General features: G+C 38.9%; 1 protein-coding gene across 1 annotated transcript in view; it reads right to left on the reverse strand.

Moving 5' to 3' along the window:
• The window catches only part of DNAI3 (dynein axonemal intermediate chain 3), a 71,670-nt gene that overhangs the window by 23,640 nt on the left and 31,165 nt on the right, over positions 1-16,865 (reverse strand). Inside the window, exons 9-15 of the mRNA XM_039246898.1 lie at positions 15,617-15,807; positions 14,542-14,666; positions 12,335-12,424; positions 10,251-10,337; positions 9,017-9,145; positions 5,931-6,004; positions 526-667 (exon numbers count right to left, since the gene is read on the reverse strand). Of these exons, the coding sequence (XP_039102829.1) occupies positions 526-667; positions 5,931-6,004; positions 9,017-9,145; positions 10,251-10,337; positions 12,335-12,424; positions 14,542-14,666; positions 15,617-15,807 (838 nt within the window). The remainder of the gene's footprint in view (positions 1-525; positions 668-5,930; positions 6,005-9,016; positions 9,146-10,250; positions 10,338-12,334; positions 12,425-14,541; positions 14,667-15,616; positions 15,808-16,865) is intronic.

A 16,865-nucleotide genomic window follows, 5' to 3' on the forward strand; every position in this document is an offset into this window, starting at 1 on the left:
ACACATATTCCATCCACAGCCATATCTTTCTCAAGTTAAAATTGCTTTTCTTCAAGCTCTTTCAGTAAAAGTACAAGCAATTTCTCTTCCAATTACTTTCCATTTTGTTCGGTCATAGATATTAAAATACTGTTTTTTTTACTAGATGTGAAATATGCAGAATTTTGCCTATATTAGGGGTTAAATTAGCTTTTCTGGCTAACCAGAGAGCCTACCAATTTACAGACAATTGCTCATGCAAATGAATAATTATTATAAAAACCATTGGTAAGTTGCAGCTTGCTCATATAAAAACAAATATCAATCTTGAGTTCACAAAAATTGTGACTTTTGGCTTGACCTAGGCAGGCATCATAATAATCCTCAATGAAAGAATTTGTTGGTTAAATAAATACATAAATTATAAAGTCTTATGTTAATTTAAGCTGCTCCACTTTTAGAGTGTGTGTATGTATGCATGTAAATGCATATACATTATGAAGTATAAGTAAGCTTATAGAACGGACTAAATTGCATGTTACTCACCTTAGTGAGAGGTTTCCAGGAGAGATCTAGATGCAGAAAAGTAGATGGTACATCAAAAGGAATTTCAATACTTTCTTCTTTCTTTTTCTCTACTGGTTTCTCTAAAGCTTTCTGTGGTCTGATATCCCAAAAACATATTGTGCTTTAAAAAAATTCACATGTTATTTGATATAAATAAGAGCTATAGCCTTAGAACTACCATACTTCCTGCTGTTACACATAACAACGTAGTTATGGCTGTATTTTAGTATCTCTGAAAGTAAGATTTTTATGAACGGCACTGTTTTGTATCGTATAAAAAATTATACGGTTTATAAGGTTATTTGATGACTTTGCTAGTATTAACACTCATATTATCGTATATGAGAATTGAGTTTGGAGACTTGACACCATCTTTTTTTAAACAAAGCAACTTTATTGAAATATAACTCATATATCACATAATTCACCTGTTTAAAGTACACAAATCAATGGTTCTTAACTTTTCGCAGAGCTGTGCAATCATCACTATAGTCAATTTTAGAAGATTTTTATCACCCCCCAAAGAAATCTTGTACAGACTGACAGTCATTCCTTATTGTCCCCAACCCCTCCCACCAGCCCTAGACAACTACTCATCTACCTCTTGTCTGCATAGACTGGTCTGTTCTGGACACTTCATATAAGTGGAATCATACAATATATGGCTTTTTGTGACTGGCTTCTTTCATTTAGCACATTTTTGAAGTTCATCCATGTGTGTAATACCTAACAGCAAATCATTTCTTTGGATTGCCAGATAATATTCCAGTGTATGGAACATACCACAGTGTATTTATCCAGTCATCAGTTGATGGACTATTATGAATAATGCTCCCCTGAACATTTGTGTATAAGTTTTGTGTGGATGCATGATTTCATTCCTCTTGGTATACACTGAGGAGGGTAATTGCCGGGTTATATGGTAACTGTGTTTGATCTTTTGAGGAACTGCTAGATTGTTTTCCAAAGCAATTGCATCCATTTTACATTCACATCAGCAATGTGTGAGGATTTGAATTTCTCTACATCCTTGCCAGCACTTCCTATTTTTTGTCTTTTTTATTATGGCCATCCTGGTGGGGGAAGTGGTGTCTAATCAAAATTGATTTAGATTTGGGGCTTCTGGGTGCCTCAGTCAGTTGAGCATCCAACTTCATGATTTTACAGTTTGTGGGTTCCAGCCCCATGTTGGGCTTTGCACTGACAGCACAGTGCTGGCTTTGGATTCTCTGTCTCCCTCTCTCTCTGAACCCCTACAAATAAATAAACATTGAAAAAAATTTAAAATTGATTTAGATTCACATATGCATGTTCTTTGGGTATAATATGCTGGAAATCACTCTCTAATCCAAGGTCATGAACATTTATGCTTATGTTTGTTAAGATTTTCTTCTAAAAGTTGCATAGTTTTGCATCTTACATTTAGGTCTTTATTCCATTTTCAGTTAATTTTTGTATAAGATGTGAGGTAAGGTTCCAACTTCTTTCTTTTGCTTGCAGATATCCACATGTCCCCACACCATTGTTGAAAAAGATTAGCCTTTTACCATTAAATTGTCTCAGTGCCCTGTTAAAAATCAATTGTCCATAAGCATATGGGTTTATTTCTGTACTCTATAATTTCTATCTTTATGCCAGTGTCAGTACATCCGTCTCTACAGTTGTAACTTTGCAGAAAGCTCAGAGATCAGAAAGTGTGAGTCCTCCAACTGTGTTCTTCGTTAAGATTATTGCTTTGGGTATTTTAGGTCTCATTGTGGTTCGGATTTGCATTTCCCTCATAGCTAATATTGAACACCTTTTCATGTGCTTAGTGGCCATTTGTGTATTTTGGGGGAGAAATGTCTGTAGATAATCTGCTCAATACACTGGGTTATTTGAATATTTATTGTTGAGTTGTAAGAATTTTTCATATTCTGGAGAGAAATTTCTAATAAGATATATGATTTGCAAATATTTTCTTCTATTCTGTGAGCATCTTTTTAACTTGTTGATAGTGCCTTTTGAAGCACAAAAATTTTGGTGAATTTCAGTTTATCTTTTTTCTTTTATTGCTTGTGTTTTTGGTGTCATATACAAGAGATTTGATATATATTATATAATGTAAATACAATATATAATATAAATATATGCATATTTACAGCAAAAATACATACATAGGCAATGGTGGATTAATATGCTTTGTACATAGTAAGCATCCAATAAACATTATTCCCCCCCCCTTCCTCACAGGTTGACTATAAAAATCAAATGAGATAATGTATGTGAAAATTCTTTATAAATTTCTACACTCCAATATCCCATTGTTTAGCCATATATTTTTTATTAATGGAACTTTATTTTTATTTTTTAAGTTTATTTATTTTGAGAGAGAGTGTGTGAGTGGGGAAGGGACAGAGAGGGAGAGAGAGTTCCAAACAGGCTGTATACTGTCAGCAGAGAGCCCAACTCAGGGCTTGATCTCACAAATCCTAAGGTCATGACCTGAGCTGAAATCAAGAGTCAGATGCTTAACCGACTGAGCCACCCAGGCACCCTGGAATCTTATTGTATCTTTTTCTATATGAAAGACCTTGGCATGGCTGAAGTATAAAGATTAGAACTGGTAAGTTTTCCAATAACTAAAAGTTCACTTTTCTAAATGCATAAACTTTTTTTAAAACAACTTTTGAAGGAATTATTTCCAGAGCATTCTAGAATATTTCCAAATTCAAGGGCCATCATTATAACCAACAGTCAAGAATCTGTATCTTAATTTTTTTTAAATGTTTTATTTATTTTTGAGAGAGAGAGAGACAGCATGAGCAGGGGAGGGTCAGAGAGAGAGGGAGACACAGAATCCCAAACAGGCTCCAGGCTCTGAGCTGGCTGTCAGCACAGAGCCCGACGTGGGACTCAACCCACCAGCCGTGAGATCATGACCTGAGCTGAAGTCAGACGCTTAATGGACTGGGCCACCCAGGCGCCCCAGAATCTGTCTTAAATATAAAACATGTAATATTTTAAGTCTGTTCAGCGTTTCTAAATATTTTCCAAGGCTGGTGAAGAACAGTATAGCTTTGCATTTTGTTGTTTATAATCAACATCATACTGTAAGCACTTCTCCATGAAATCATAACAATTTTAATTGTGTAAATATTCCATATGACTCTATCGGTGGCCCTATTTGGCTATAATCCCCCACCCTCATGCCCTTTTTCTTTTTAGCAAGAACATTCTAATCATTGTTTGGGGAACTGCCCTTCCCCGTTGCATGCAGCCCAGTTGGAGTTGTCACTCAAGGTGCCCTAATGTTACCTGCCTGGCCAAAGGGGTGAATTTGATGGAACAAAAGTCAGGTTAGAACTGATTAGTTCAGATGGAAGGAACTAGGCATTCATTCCTGCTACCAAATCCATGGGGCTGTTCTGAAGCCTGTGTCAGCTCTTTTTTTGACTCAGCAATGCCATTACTTACTACCTATTGTATAGGATGTAGTTGTATTATATACATACATACACACACACACGTACACACACACGCACACACACACACACACACACGCACACACACACACACACCCCTTACTATATGAATAGTGATTTATTGGTAGCTAATGTGTTTGCCTTCAGAGCCTCATTTTCTGTATCCATAAGTATTTTTGGGGGTAGTTGTGAATATAAAAATAGTTAACTTATTAGTATTGGTGTAAACTTCCAATAAGTTGATTTTATCCCCTACAGTTAGCCATAGTCAATTTCTGTTGCTTGCAGTCACAGAACCTTACCTGATATGTGTCCACAGGATTAATCATGTCTCCCTCACCCTTTGCCCATGGCTGCTGTTCATGTCACACATACCTTCACCTTCCACTCCATAGCTGTCAGCTTCTATGGCTTAAAGTGTCATTATTTCTATTAGGGTTAAAGCTATTTGGAATGGACAAGTTTTGCCAGTATTTGGATGCTAGATAAATAATATTACTCTTTCTATTTCCTACTTCACTGTGAATTTTTAGTTCCAGAAATTGGGAGGTGTGATTTTACTTAAATGAACATTCTTCAACATAGTTATCAAATTGTTTATTTAAAAAAGTTTATAAACATGCAATAAAAATGTAAAGCTTTTGGGATGCCTGGGTGGCTCAGTCGGTTGAGTGAAAAATATTTTTTCGACCAGCAACAATCTATTCTGTCCTGTTGTTATATCAGGTTTAATTGCTACAATAAAGATTATTTAAGGAACAGAAGAAAATAATGGTTTTAGAAGCATCTAAGAAAAAAGATATATTGTATGAAAACATTTTAGGTAATGTTTAAAATAAGACTGTGAGATTATGAATTGTAAGATATATAAATTTGATCTTCCTCCAGGATTCTAGCAGAGAGCTTCTCATTTTTTAAAAAATGTTTTATTTATGTTAGAGAGAGAAAGAGAGAGAGACAGAGCATGAATGGGGGAGGAGCTGAGAGAGAGGGAAACACAGAATGTGAAACAGGCCCCTGAGCTGTCAGCAGAGAGCCCGATGCAGGGCTTGAACTCACAGTGAGGTCATGTCCTGAGCCAAAGTGGGAAACTCAACACACTGAGCCACCCAGGCAATCCCCCCTCTCTCCCCAGAGAGCTTCTAAAACCCTTGGAATTTCCTAGATGTGTGAGTGTGGTAAAGGTAAGTTTTGTTATGTTAATAAAGTGACCTTTGGAAAACACCTAAGCATGGAGGCTGGTTACCCATGGAGCCAACCTTGCAATTTGAGAGCTGGAATTTTCAGTTCTACCCCCTGACTTCCAGGGAGGGGAGAGGTGCTGGAGTTCAGTCACCAATGGCCAATTTTTCTATCAATTGTACCTGTGTAATGAAGCCTCTGTAAAACCCCAAGAAGACAGGCTCCAGAGAGCTTCCTGGTTGGTGAACACCTGGAGATTGGGGACAGGTGAGTACCAGGAGAGGGGATGGTAGCTCTGAGCTCTTTCCCTAGACCATGCCCTAAGCATCTCTTCCATCTGGCTATTCCTGAGTTACATCCTTTTACATGCCAGTAACCTGGTAGGTAAAATGTTTCTCTGAGTTCTGTGACCTGCTCTAGCAAATTAATCCAACCTGAGGAGGGAATCTTGGGAACTTCCAATCTGCAGCAAGTCAGTCAGAAGTACAGGCAACAACCTGGGCTCCTGACTGGCCTCTGAGGTGGCAGGGGAGAGGGGTGGTGGGGGCGGGGGGCTGGGAGAGCAGTCTGGTAGGACTGGACCTTAACCTGTGAATCCTTTCAGATAGTGTCAGAATTGAGTTGAGTTATAAAACACCCAGCTGGTGTCCTGAGCATTGCTTGTTAGAACTGTGGGGAAACCTTCCCCATCCCCTACCCCCACATCGAATTGACCCAAGAACACTAACAATGACCTACCAATCAGCCGAACATGTGACAAGTTGGCAGCATATTCCATTTCGATTCTCAAAGACAGAACCCATTCTGTTAATCTGTTTTTTAAAAACACAAGAAGTAAGTTCTGTGTACCTAGAACAGTAATGACTTTTCTCATAGCTTTTTGCTCTTTAAATATTTTCTGGTTTTAATTTTTATTAAGGGAAGATAACACTATCACAGAAACTTGGAGAATAGGCTTTAAAATAAAATTTAATTCTGCCATATTTTTCCAGTCTTTTTTCACATAACATTTTAACATAGTTTTAATCAGCATGCATAAAAATTTCTATCCTTAGATTTTTCAGTTGATATCATTTGAACATTTACCAATGTACTCATAAATCATTTTAATAGTCTTATAATATATAGATGGTGTGTCATAATTTCATGACCCATTATAATTAGAAATAATTAGAAACGTAGGCTCTTTCGTCTTTTACTATTGATGGTGGAATAAAACATAGGAGTTTTTATGAGATTGTTAAGCAGCTAAGGTCAGTGGAGAAGATGCTTAGTGTTACATTGGATACCAACAGCCACCTAGCACAGTTAGTGGCTCCTCAGGGTCCTAGAAGGTCCCAAATTCCAAGCAGCTAGCTTTGAAACGAGATGAAAGGTTTTGTGGCAATCTATGAAAGTGTGACTCTTGAATCCATAGGGAAACCTGACTTTCCCCGTTCCCTACTCTTCTGGTAGGACTGATGAGCAAACTAGTAAAACAAAGGCAGGGACTCTGGCAGCAAACAGTGAGAGTGGAAGGAGGGAGATAGGTGCTGTACTGCTACTGCCTGCAGGCAGCACAGGAATTAGGACTCTGGAAACTTGGCTGAGGCCACCACAGCCGGAACCCTCTCAGGTTCCTAACTGCTGCCAACTTCTATTCAGATCTGATAAGCAACCCAGAGTCTGTGCGCCTCGCCCTCTAGGGAGACTTCCCTGCAGTATGAAGTGCAGAGAAGCCGCTTGCCCTGGGCTTTTATGTTTTAATGATTTAAAAAACGGACACAACATAGCATAATAGTACAGAGATTTGGAAAGTAGGTTTCAGAATCCAATATAATTCTAACCTATATTCTTTTCCAGTCTCTTTTCACGTTACATTTTGACAGTTTGTTAAGATGTGCATGTAATTTTGTCTCTTGAGGCACGAGTTAGATTATTTCATTTTGTAAAAAATATTTTTAATATTTATTTCTTTTTGAGGGAGAGAGAAAGGGACAGGGCATGAGTGGGGCAGAGGCAGAGAGAGAGGGAGACACAGAATGTGAGGCAGGCTCTGGGCTCTGAGCTAGCTGTCAGCACAGAGTCCAACGTGGGGCTCGAGCCCACCAACCATGAGATCACGACCCGAGCCAAAGTCGGACACTTAACCCACCGAGGCACCCAGGCGGCCCCAAGTTGGATTATATCTTAATATGAACTCCCACGATTTGAATTACTGTTCAAAAAGTTGAAATTTTGGATCATTTAAGAATCACATCGACTAATTGTATTCCAAAACTTTTATGTTGGAAGCAGCATTGCTAGAGTTTACTGGTGTCACCATTGAATCCTTTCTAACACAGGGTATTATTATTTACTAAATTTTTATTGAAAAATTAAACAGGTCCAACATAGTATATTATTGTTGTTTTATAAGTAATTTTTTTGATATTAAAAAGCCTGAATGATTTTCATGTTTATCATGAAATCATACTAATTGTATATAGTGAGTATACAGTATATTATATATAGTTGTATTGTATAGTATACAGTATATATTTTATTTATTGGAAATTTTGTCTTTACCATATTTGAGACCAATATTGTCCATTTTGTTGTCTGCTCTTTATTTTTTAATTTAGAAATTTACATGTGTATGTTTTGAATGTCTTTCAACATTAATTAGCTTAGAAAACTGTCCTTGATGTGGAAATATAATATTCTATTTTGATTTATTACATTTTTCCTGTGATTTTTATTTTTATTTAACGTTATAATCCTCTGAATTAATTTGTGTATATGGTGAACTGAAATGAAGTCAGAGAGTTTCTTCCATTATCATATGTTAAACTTCTATAGGTAATAGAAATTATCTGGGCTATTTGTTTTGGTCCATTATAACTTTCAAAAGTATTGTTGCTTTGCATAATCCATTTGAATACATTGAAAGGCTAATTATCTTTCCTAACTTTACTTTTTCATAATATGCTTTGAGTTTCTGAAAGTACAGAGGAGACCATTAGGGCCTTCGAGGGAGAAATTCGGGGAGCTCACCAGTATCCAAATTCACCAACACGAGACTTGGTGAGTCTGGTACAGAACTAAGAAGCCAAACTGCATTGCTAGTGCTGGGCGGAGAGCTGGACTCACTCACTGCATGACCAGTTCTCACCCACGGGTTCAAAGTTGCCTTGGCAAAATAACACATTATTATGTGTCACATCACTTCAGAGTTATCTGCTCCAACTAACTGAAATCATTAACCTTTTTAAATTAAAATAATTTTTTAGTGTTTATTTATATTTGAGAGAGAGAGAAAGAGAGAGAGAGAGAGAGAGAGAGAGACAGAGCTTGAGCGGGGGAGGGGCAGAGAGAGGGAGACACACAATCTGAAGCAGGCTCCAGGCTCTGAGCTGTCAGCACAAGAGCCTGACTTAAGGCTCAAATCATGAATGGTGAGATCATGACCTGAGCCAAAGTCGGATGCTTCCCAACTGACTGAGTCACCCAGGTGCCCCTGAAATCATAACTTTTAAACCCACAAAGACTAAGGGTGTAAAATATTTGCACTCTATTTTTACATATCAAACTCTTATCTTCTTCACTGTTGTATTATATCAATGTCGACACCATCTACATTGTTCAGTGGTTTATAAACCATTGACTTTGTAATATTGGCCTTATTCTGAGCTCCAAGTCAGATATTGGCCGGGCAACACTGACACAACCGGTTGACGCCTGCTTCCTGGTTGTTTCATGATTTAAATGTAAACGAATCGTTGACTTGAAACATCAACTTTGAATAAAATCTTCCGAGAATGTACAGTCCAGCAGGAGAAAACTATGAAACCATCAAGACTCACCTCAAATGTGTCAGGCAGCCAGTGTATATCTGTAATTACTTTCTTATGGCCATTTTCTATCGAGGAGACTGCGCAGTGTCTGATATACATCACTTCTTTATTACTGTCTGGTTCAAGGAGAAACATAGGCTGGAAAAATGTCAAGAGAATGTTACATGCTACTTTCACAGAGTTAATGAGTGAATTCATACGTTACTAGTTATTCCAGCTACAGTTAATAACTTGGAGAATACTAGTTCAGAGAAAAACATAAATTAGTGCTTCTGCATATCATATATTGAGGTAATAAGATTACGTACTTTCCCTTCAGTTTAGTCTAAGATTTCAAACTTAACAAGAATTACTGACCCATCCCCTACGGAATCAATGAGCTTCCATTTCTGAAAGAGTGTTTCATGCACGCACAGAAGGCCACGTCCCTCTCTGTCTTGGGGAGAGGCCTGTTCAGGCTGAAGAGCTACGGTAGAGCTGTGCAATATGGTGGGTATGAACTGTGTCGGGAGCCGAGGAGCCTTTCCTTGACCTTCTTGGAAGCATCCACAGCTTCACAAAATCACAGGATATTATTTTCAGGAAGGATTGCAACACCTTCGTTTACACTTGAGACAATCGATTCTCGCTGAGGTGAGAGGGCCTGTCCAAACTCAAAGGACTATGATCTGGAGCCTAGATACATGGCCCTTCTGGCCCATGCTCTTTCCACAACATAACTTTATTTATTTATTTATTTTTTAATGTTTTTTATTTATTTCTAGGAGAGAGAGAGAGACACAGCATGAGGAGGGGAGGGTCAGAGAGAGAGGGAGTCACAGACTGAAACAGGCTCCAGGCTCTGAGCTGGCAGTCAGCACAGAGCCCGACGCGGGGCTCGAACCCATGAACTGCGAGATCATGACCTAAGCGAAAGTCGGACGCTTAACTGACTAAGCCACCCAGGCGCCCCACGACATCACTTTAGACAAGTCACTTGGTCCCTTTATTTTATTTGACAACAAAAATATCCTAGCATCCTCAGACAGACCATGCGACTTGTTTTACTGACTTCTTAATCAAGGGCCAATGTAAAGGTGATTCAGAACATGTCCACAAACAGACCTGAAGGCGTGGGAAATAATACCTCCACCCACCCCCACTCTGGGTTGAGGCTTTCTTTAACATGGCAGTTCTGTGGTGTATTTTTTGATGAACTCCTGAACTGGAAAAACTTTCGAGGGAAACGTTATAAAAAGCTAACCTTGAGCGTGACTTTTTTACTTCTGCTACCACCTGTCTTGATGTTTTCTATGCGATCTGCATGTGCAGTAATATCCCACAGGACAATCTAAAACAGAAATAAATGTTATTACAACATATTTTCAGGAAATAGCTAATTGGCTTTTAAAGATTTTTAAAAGCCTATTAATATTGGCATGCACCCCAGTAAATCAATGACTGAAGGATAGTCAAATTTAGCCTCAATCCTTAGTTAAGTCAGCAACTTCTAAAGCTAATAGGAAAAAGAATGTTTTCTCCTCTATAAAAGTATTTTCAGCACTTTGATTTTGGTGCTTATGCTTGTGTTAATAAAGACTAGTAGTTTTTTTTTAGACTCCAAGATAAACAGTATGCAGTCTCCTCTGCTTAGGGAAGATTCTTCCTCTGCCTTTGGGAATGTGCTGTGATTGTGGGGAGAGATAGATGTTTTGCCTGTTCTCCAGAAGCACAAATACTCAATTGTCCAAAAAGGGGGAAAATGATGGTTTCTACTTAACTGAATATTCTAGCCAACTCCAAAATTACACGGTTGGTCATTTTTGGAAAAAGAGAATAAACTGGAATGTGCAATGCTAAATTAGATTAATTTTCAATGGTTAAAGGTCATTTCAACACACTAAAATGTTAAAATGTCAGGATTACAGAATTGCGAGTGGTTTTATTGTCATCATTTGCTTTTCTAAAATACTTTGTTTTTCTTAAAGTGTTTATTTATTTCTTTAAGTAATCTCTATAATCTCTGTAACCAACAATGGGCTCAACTTCACAATCCTGAGATCAGGAGTCCAGTGCTCTTCTGACTGAGCCAGCCAGGTGCCCCTTTTCTAAAATATTCTTAAACAGAGTTGTATCACCTTCATAATGAGTAACTAAAAGCATTTCAGGATTTATATAGCTTGGAGGATGGGCTCTGGGTCATCATTCCGACCACCAGTTATTGTTGAACAAAACTGAGGGGGAAATTTTGTTTTCCGGTTGTTTTGGTTCTGGATAAATGGTCATGGATTAAATTTTCAATCCCAAACAAGTTTTCCTAGCCGCACAACAGAAGACCATATACCCTTAATGGTTAAACTCATGGAGTCACAGTGAATTTAAATTCTGATCATAAAACAGCATTAAGATTTTTGTTTTGCTTTATTAGAGAAACAGGCAACTGGAAGACATGATTTAAATTTCATATAACTTAGATAAGTTAAAAGAGGCTCCTGGGTGGCTCAGTCAATTAAGTGTAGAACTTTAGCACAGGTCACGATCTTATGGTTTGTGAATTTGAGCCCTGCATCAGGCTCTCTGCTGTCGGCATAGAGCCTGCTCCAGATCCTCAGTACCCCCCTCTCTCTGCTCCTCTCCCCACTCCTCTCTCTCAAAAATAAATAAAAATATTTTTTAAAAAAAGGAAAAGAAGAAAAAGCAAATATGGGATCAAATTGTACATATTTCTTTTTTTTTTTTAATTTTTAGCATTTATTCAGTTTTGAGAGACAGAGAATGCGTGGGGAAGGGGTGGAGAGAGAGGGAGACACAGAATCTGAAACAGGCTCTGAGCCATCAGCACAGAGCCTGATGTGGGGCTCGAACCCACAAACTGTGAGATCATGCCCTGAGCTAAAGTCGGATGCTTAACCGAATGAGCCACCCAGGCGCCCCTGTACATATTTCAATTCAGTAATATATATATGCTTTTCCAGTGCGTTTCTTTTCAAATTCTGGACCAGTCCCTGACTGCTGTCCCCAGGGAAATGTTAGAAGAGGACTCTTGACCAAGAGGTATTAATGCTTGCGTTTTTGGTCTTCTGTGGAATCTTGTACAATGTGCAGCTCTATTCCAACAACACAAACAGATTTGACTTGGTTTTGTTGCAGTTGTCAGTAGATTATCTTGGACCCTGCGAGCCCTGATACCATGTCTGACATTTCTATATACCCCAGTTCTTGGCACACAATTGGCATACTTCTGCTACATTGAATCCATATGTTAAAAAAAAAAAAAACCCTACCTATCAAAACATATTACAGAATATTGTCTAAATTAATAAATAGCTGAAAAAAATCCATAAATACCTGCCCATTTATGCAGCCTCCAGCAATGATATTAGGGTCACTCGGACAGAACTTGAAGCAAAAGATGTCATCTGGGCTCTCCAGCATTAACTAAAGCAAACCCCCCAAAGTCAAGAGAGAGTGAGAACACCTATTATGATCATAGTGAGAAAATAATACTGAGACAATCAAAAGTTGAATTTTATAGCTCTCTATAAGAAATGTGGACCTAGAGTCTATTCCCAGAATCCTAACTCGGGATGGGAAGATGCTTTTGCTCAGTTTTATTGTGCACGTTGGCTACGTGTATGAGAGAAGTACATTCCCAAGGGGACCAGGTCTCCCCTTCCTCCACCCTCCATGGGTCATTGCTGGGAGATGTTAGGATTTTTTAGAGACAAAAAGACTAAGCTTAGTGTTTCTGAGAAGTGTGAAGGTAAGCTCTGTGAGGACAAGATATTTGTGTGTTTTGTTCCCTGCTGTCTAGCTAGCCTGGCACAGAGTGAGGACTCAAAAAGAAAATTTGTGGAATGAGAAAAAATAAAGGTGTTGCCACTGATAACAGTTCAAATTTTAAAACAATACAGAAAAAAACAAACTCAAGTGCCTGGAGGGTAAGAAGGAAGCCCTGTAAGGGATAGGTATATTAAATCTCTTTGGTACCTGCACTAATATGGTACCACCAAGCAAAACACTTGCATGGTTACTGTGCTTCTTTAAACATAACCATCAGAAATAGAGGGCCCTGAGGCCATTGGTTTGCCATCACTGAGCTAAAGGTTTCAGACTGGAATTGGAGTTAATCATCTTTGTTTATATGGTACTCTGTGGATTCTAGAGAAACCTCTACTTTAAAAATAAATTTTAAAAAAATCTTCCTATAGTTTTAATAGAACAAAGACAAAAGAAATCATTTGCATTATTTCTTTAAGAAATTATTTGCTTGGTTTTTAAATTTTTTTAATGTTTGTTTATTCTTGAGAGAGAGACAGAGCATGAGCAGGGGAGGGGCAGAGAGAGAGGGAGACACAGAATCTGAAGCAGGCTCCAGGCTCCAAGCTGTCAGCACAGAGCCCACATGGAGCTTGAACCCACAAACTGAGATCATGACCTCAGCTGAAGTCAGGCACTCAACCCACTGAGCCACCCACGCACCCCTCTTTGCTTGCTTGTTTGTTTGTTTGTTTTTAGCTAGTCTTTAAAACAGAGGAAAATCTCCTTCTTTCCTCCTCATTTTTGCCTGAAAGTACAGCCACATTTCCGCTTTGTGGACTGGTGAGTAATTCTACGCCACTAGAAAATGTTAGAAAACCCCAGTGAGAGAATGGCACCATTTTTGTTGTAAGTAGGCTGACTAGAAAGAACTAGAGACCTGTCATTTTGACCTCTAAGTCTATAATAATTAAAGTACTTCAATCTATTATAGTAAGACTGCCTGAATTCAGATGAATTAGGGAAGAAGGAAGAGAGGAAGGCTAGGTTTTATTAGGGAGAGCCTTAGTTATATAATACTTTATAGAAACAAAATATTATATTTAAGTACAGTTTTAAAAACTTAATCTAACACTATAAAGCACCCTAAATAAAACTGTTTTTCAGCAGATGATGGAAATAGAACCTCGTGGGACAAACCCAGTCCTCAGCCTTCTCTGAGTTGATTTGTGTGTTTGGTTTGGTTTTTGTTGAACTATTTAAAAATTGGGAGATTTCACTCAAAATTTCTGATCTGGATCCCTTTGACAAATAGGACCACCTGGCAACGAGAGAGCTGAAGTGTCGCTGTCCCCGCAGGTGGGTTGTACACTTTCTGGGGCCATGGTCCCCACCCCTGGCCCTGCGCCCCTGTTGTTTCCCACACAGGTGTCTGTGCTCATTACCATCACCTACTGGTGATCCTCGGAACTGAGGAAATTCATGTGAAATTAAAGTTTATTTGCATTTGAAAGAATAGTATTTAAAGAAAGCCCATAAAGGAGTTTGCTTTTGAAAAATGGTTTAACATTCCTCTTAAGATCTTTTTTGAAAATAACATACTGATTCGTTCAATAAACTGACTGTAAACTTTAGTTTTGCTCAAATTGATGACAAATTCTGAAATGAAGAAAGCCTAACTTTACAAGGGCTTGCCATAGTAAGTGGTCATAAAGTATTTTGCAATTAAAACTGCTAAAGAGGAATGTGAACATAATATTTGATATTAGACCACGTGGGCAACTCCCCTCAATTACCTGAGGGTGTATGGGGTCGGAGAAACTCCAGAAAAGAATCAGAGATGGTTGCAGCAGTAATTTACCGGAAAAGTGGACTCTGTCTTCAAAGGAGAGTCTTACAGCCACTGACACAGCTATTAGCCCTGATTGAAACACAATTAGAAGTTAAAACCTGCAGCAACTGTACTTGGCGTTGTGCTTCATTGCTCTACATAGTCACCATTCATCTCCATTTTGTTGAAACAAATATATTCAATAAGAGACCAAGAGTCTCTTTGAGCTCTACTGTGGAATATGGTAGCCAGTAGCCACGTGTTGTTTATTTAGCACTTGAAAGGTGGTCAGTCCAAATGGAGATGTACCTTTACTATAACATAAACAGTAAACTTTGAAGATTTAGTAAGAAAAAAATATTTTTGTGAGAAAAGGGTCCATGTGGGGGAGGGGAGGAGGAAAAAAAATGGGAAAGGACATTTTTCTCTGTTTAGTGGCATTTGCACATGGTCCCCCCCCCCCCTTGGTTGCTGAGTGATTTAAAGGAGGTGTGTTTGGGGTGCCTGCGGGGCTCAGTCGGTTTAGCAGCCTACTTTGTAGCCCAGGTCATGATCTCGGGGTTCATGAGTTCAAGCCCCATATCGCTGGCTGCTGTCAGTGCAGAGCAGGCCTCAGAACTTCGCCCCCCCCCATCCCTCCCTTGTTTGCACTCTCTCAAAAATAAATAAACATTAAAAGAAAAAAGAAAAGGAGGTGTGTTTCGTCTCTTGCCCAGTAATCAGAGAGGAAGAGTGTCAGGCGGGATGGAGCTAGCTTCGGGAGTCCCAGGAGGCTGAGGCAACTCCGGATTCAGCATTTCACCAGCTGGGTGACCTGAGCCAGTCACTCTCCTGGCTTGGGCTTTGGTTCTGTCCTTGTAGAGGCCACAGTGCAGTCCTGGGAGAGCACAGGACTGCAGGGGTGCCGAGAAAGAAGCTGGCAGGTGCACTCAGCAATTGGAAGTTGTCTGACTGAAACTGAGTAGCTGAGCTTGTGTGTAATTTCACATACAAAAGCAACCGACTTTCCTCGCCCTCACCAAAGGGAACTGCAGTCTCACCGTAGATAGTCGGATGCCATGAGACACAAGTGACCATTTTCTCTGTTAGGTTATGAAGGTCGGTGAAGGACTGGTACTCTTTCAAGTGGATATCAGTCTTGTCCCCAAAGGTGCCTTCTTCTTCTGCCAGGCACTTCCAGTCATCGATAAATGTGTTCATGATTTCATTTTGCTGCAGGGCTATTTCAACACTATTTTGTTAGGGAAAACACAACAACACAAGATGTTGGATTATAGTGTTCAACAATATGTCTTTCGGCAGCTCCTCCTACTTCATTCGTATGGGAAGAAACAAAATATCCTCAATTATACTTGGTAACTAGTGATTACTCCTATGTGAAATAAATGACTTAAGAGAAAAAAACCTCCTGGCTGCGTGCTACTCAGAACTTCTTTCAGTGGGAGGATGCTGTTAGCTGATGGCCTGGAGCACCTTCGAGATCAGCTGGGGCTTCCCATCCAAGACTGTGCTTTCGCGGGGCCAATGTCTGAACTTCAGCTGCAGGGACACCTGCCTGCCCAGCGCTGCATCCCCCAGGACCCCTCCAACAGGTGGGTTCCCTCTGAAGCCTCCTGCTGAGGGGGGCTATGACTTTGCTAAAGCTCTCCTTGCCCAGCCCTGCTAACTTTATTTCTTATTCTTTTTTTAAGTTTATTTATTTTTGAGAGAGAGAGAGCATGATCAGGGGAGGGACAGAGAGAGAAGATGACACAGAATCCAGAGAAGGCTCCAGGCTGTGAGCGGTCAGCACAGAGCCCGATGTGGGGCTCGAGCCCACAAACCTCTAGATCATGATCCCACCTGATGTTGGACACTTAACCGAGTAAGCCACCCAGGTGCCCCACCAATCCCAGACTTTAAAAAATTTTGTTTTTACACAATGGGACCCTCAATAAACCTCTATTTTAAACTCAGTCTCATTTGCTTCCTGAAAAACCCAAACTGACAGAAAATGCCATTTTCTTAGCCATATTCAGTCCCAAATGAGTATATGTACTAATTATTATACAAATATATCAGTATTTTATACATATATTTAGGATTATATATTAATCAGGATTATAATATATATTATATATGATATACATGATATGTCTTTTATATGAATGATATATAAATATATATTATAATCCTGATTAATATATAATCCTAAATTTAATCACTATATTATTATAATATATATTTATATATCATGTCTTTTATATGAATGATATATAAATATATATTATAATCCTGATTAATATATAA

The sequence above is a fragment of the Hyaena hyaena genome, unplaced genomic scaffold (genome assembly GCF_003009895.1).
Source record: "Hyaena hyaena isolate Hyena2069 unplaced genomic scaffold, ASM300989v1 scaffold_286, whole genome shotgun sequence".
NCBI classification, from domain to species: domain Eukaryota; kingdom Metazoa; phylum Chordata; class Mammalia; order Carnivora; family Hyaenidae; genus Hyaena; species Hyaena hyaena.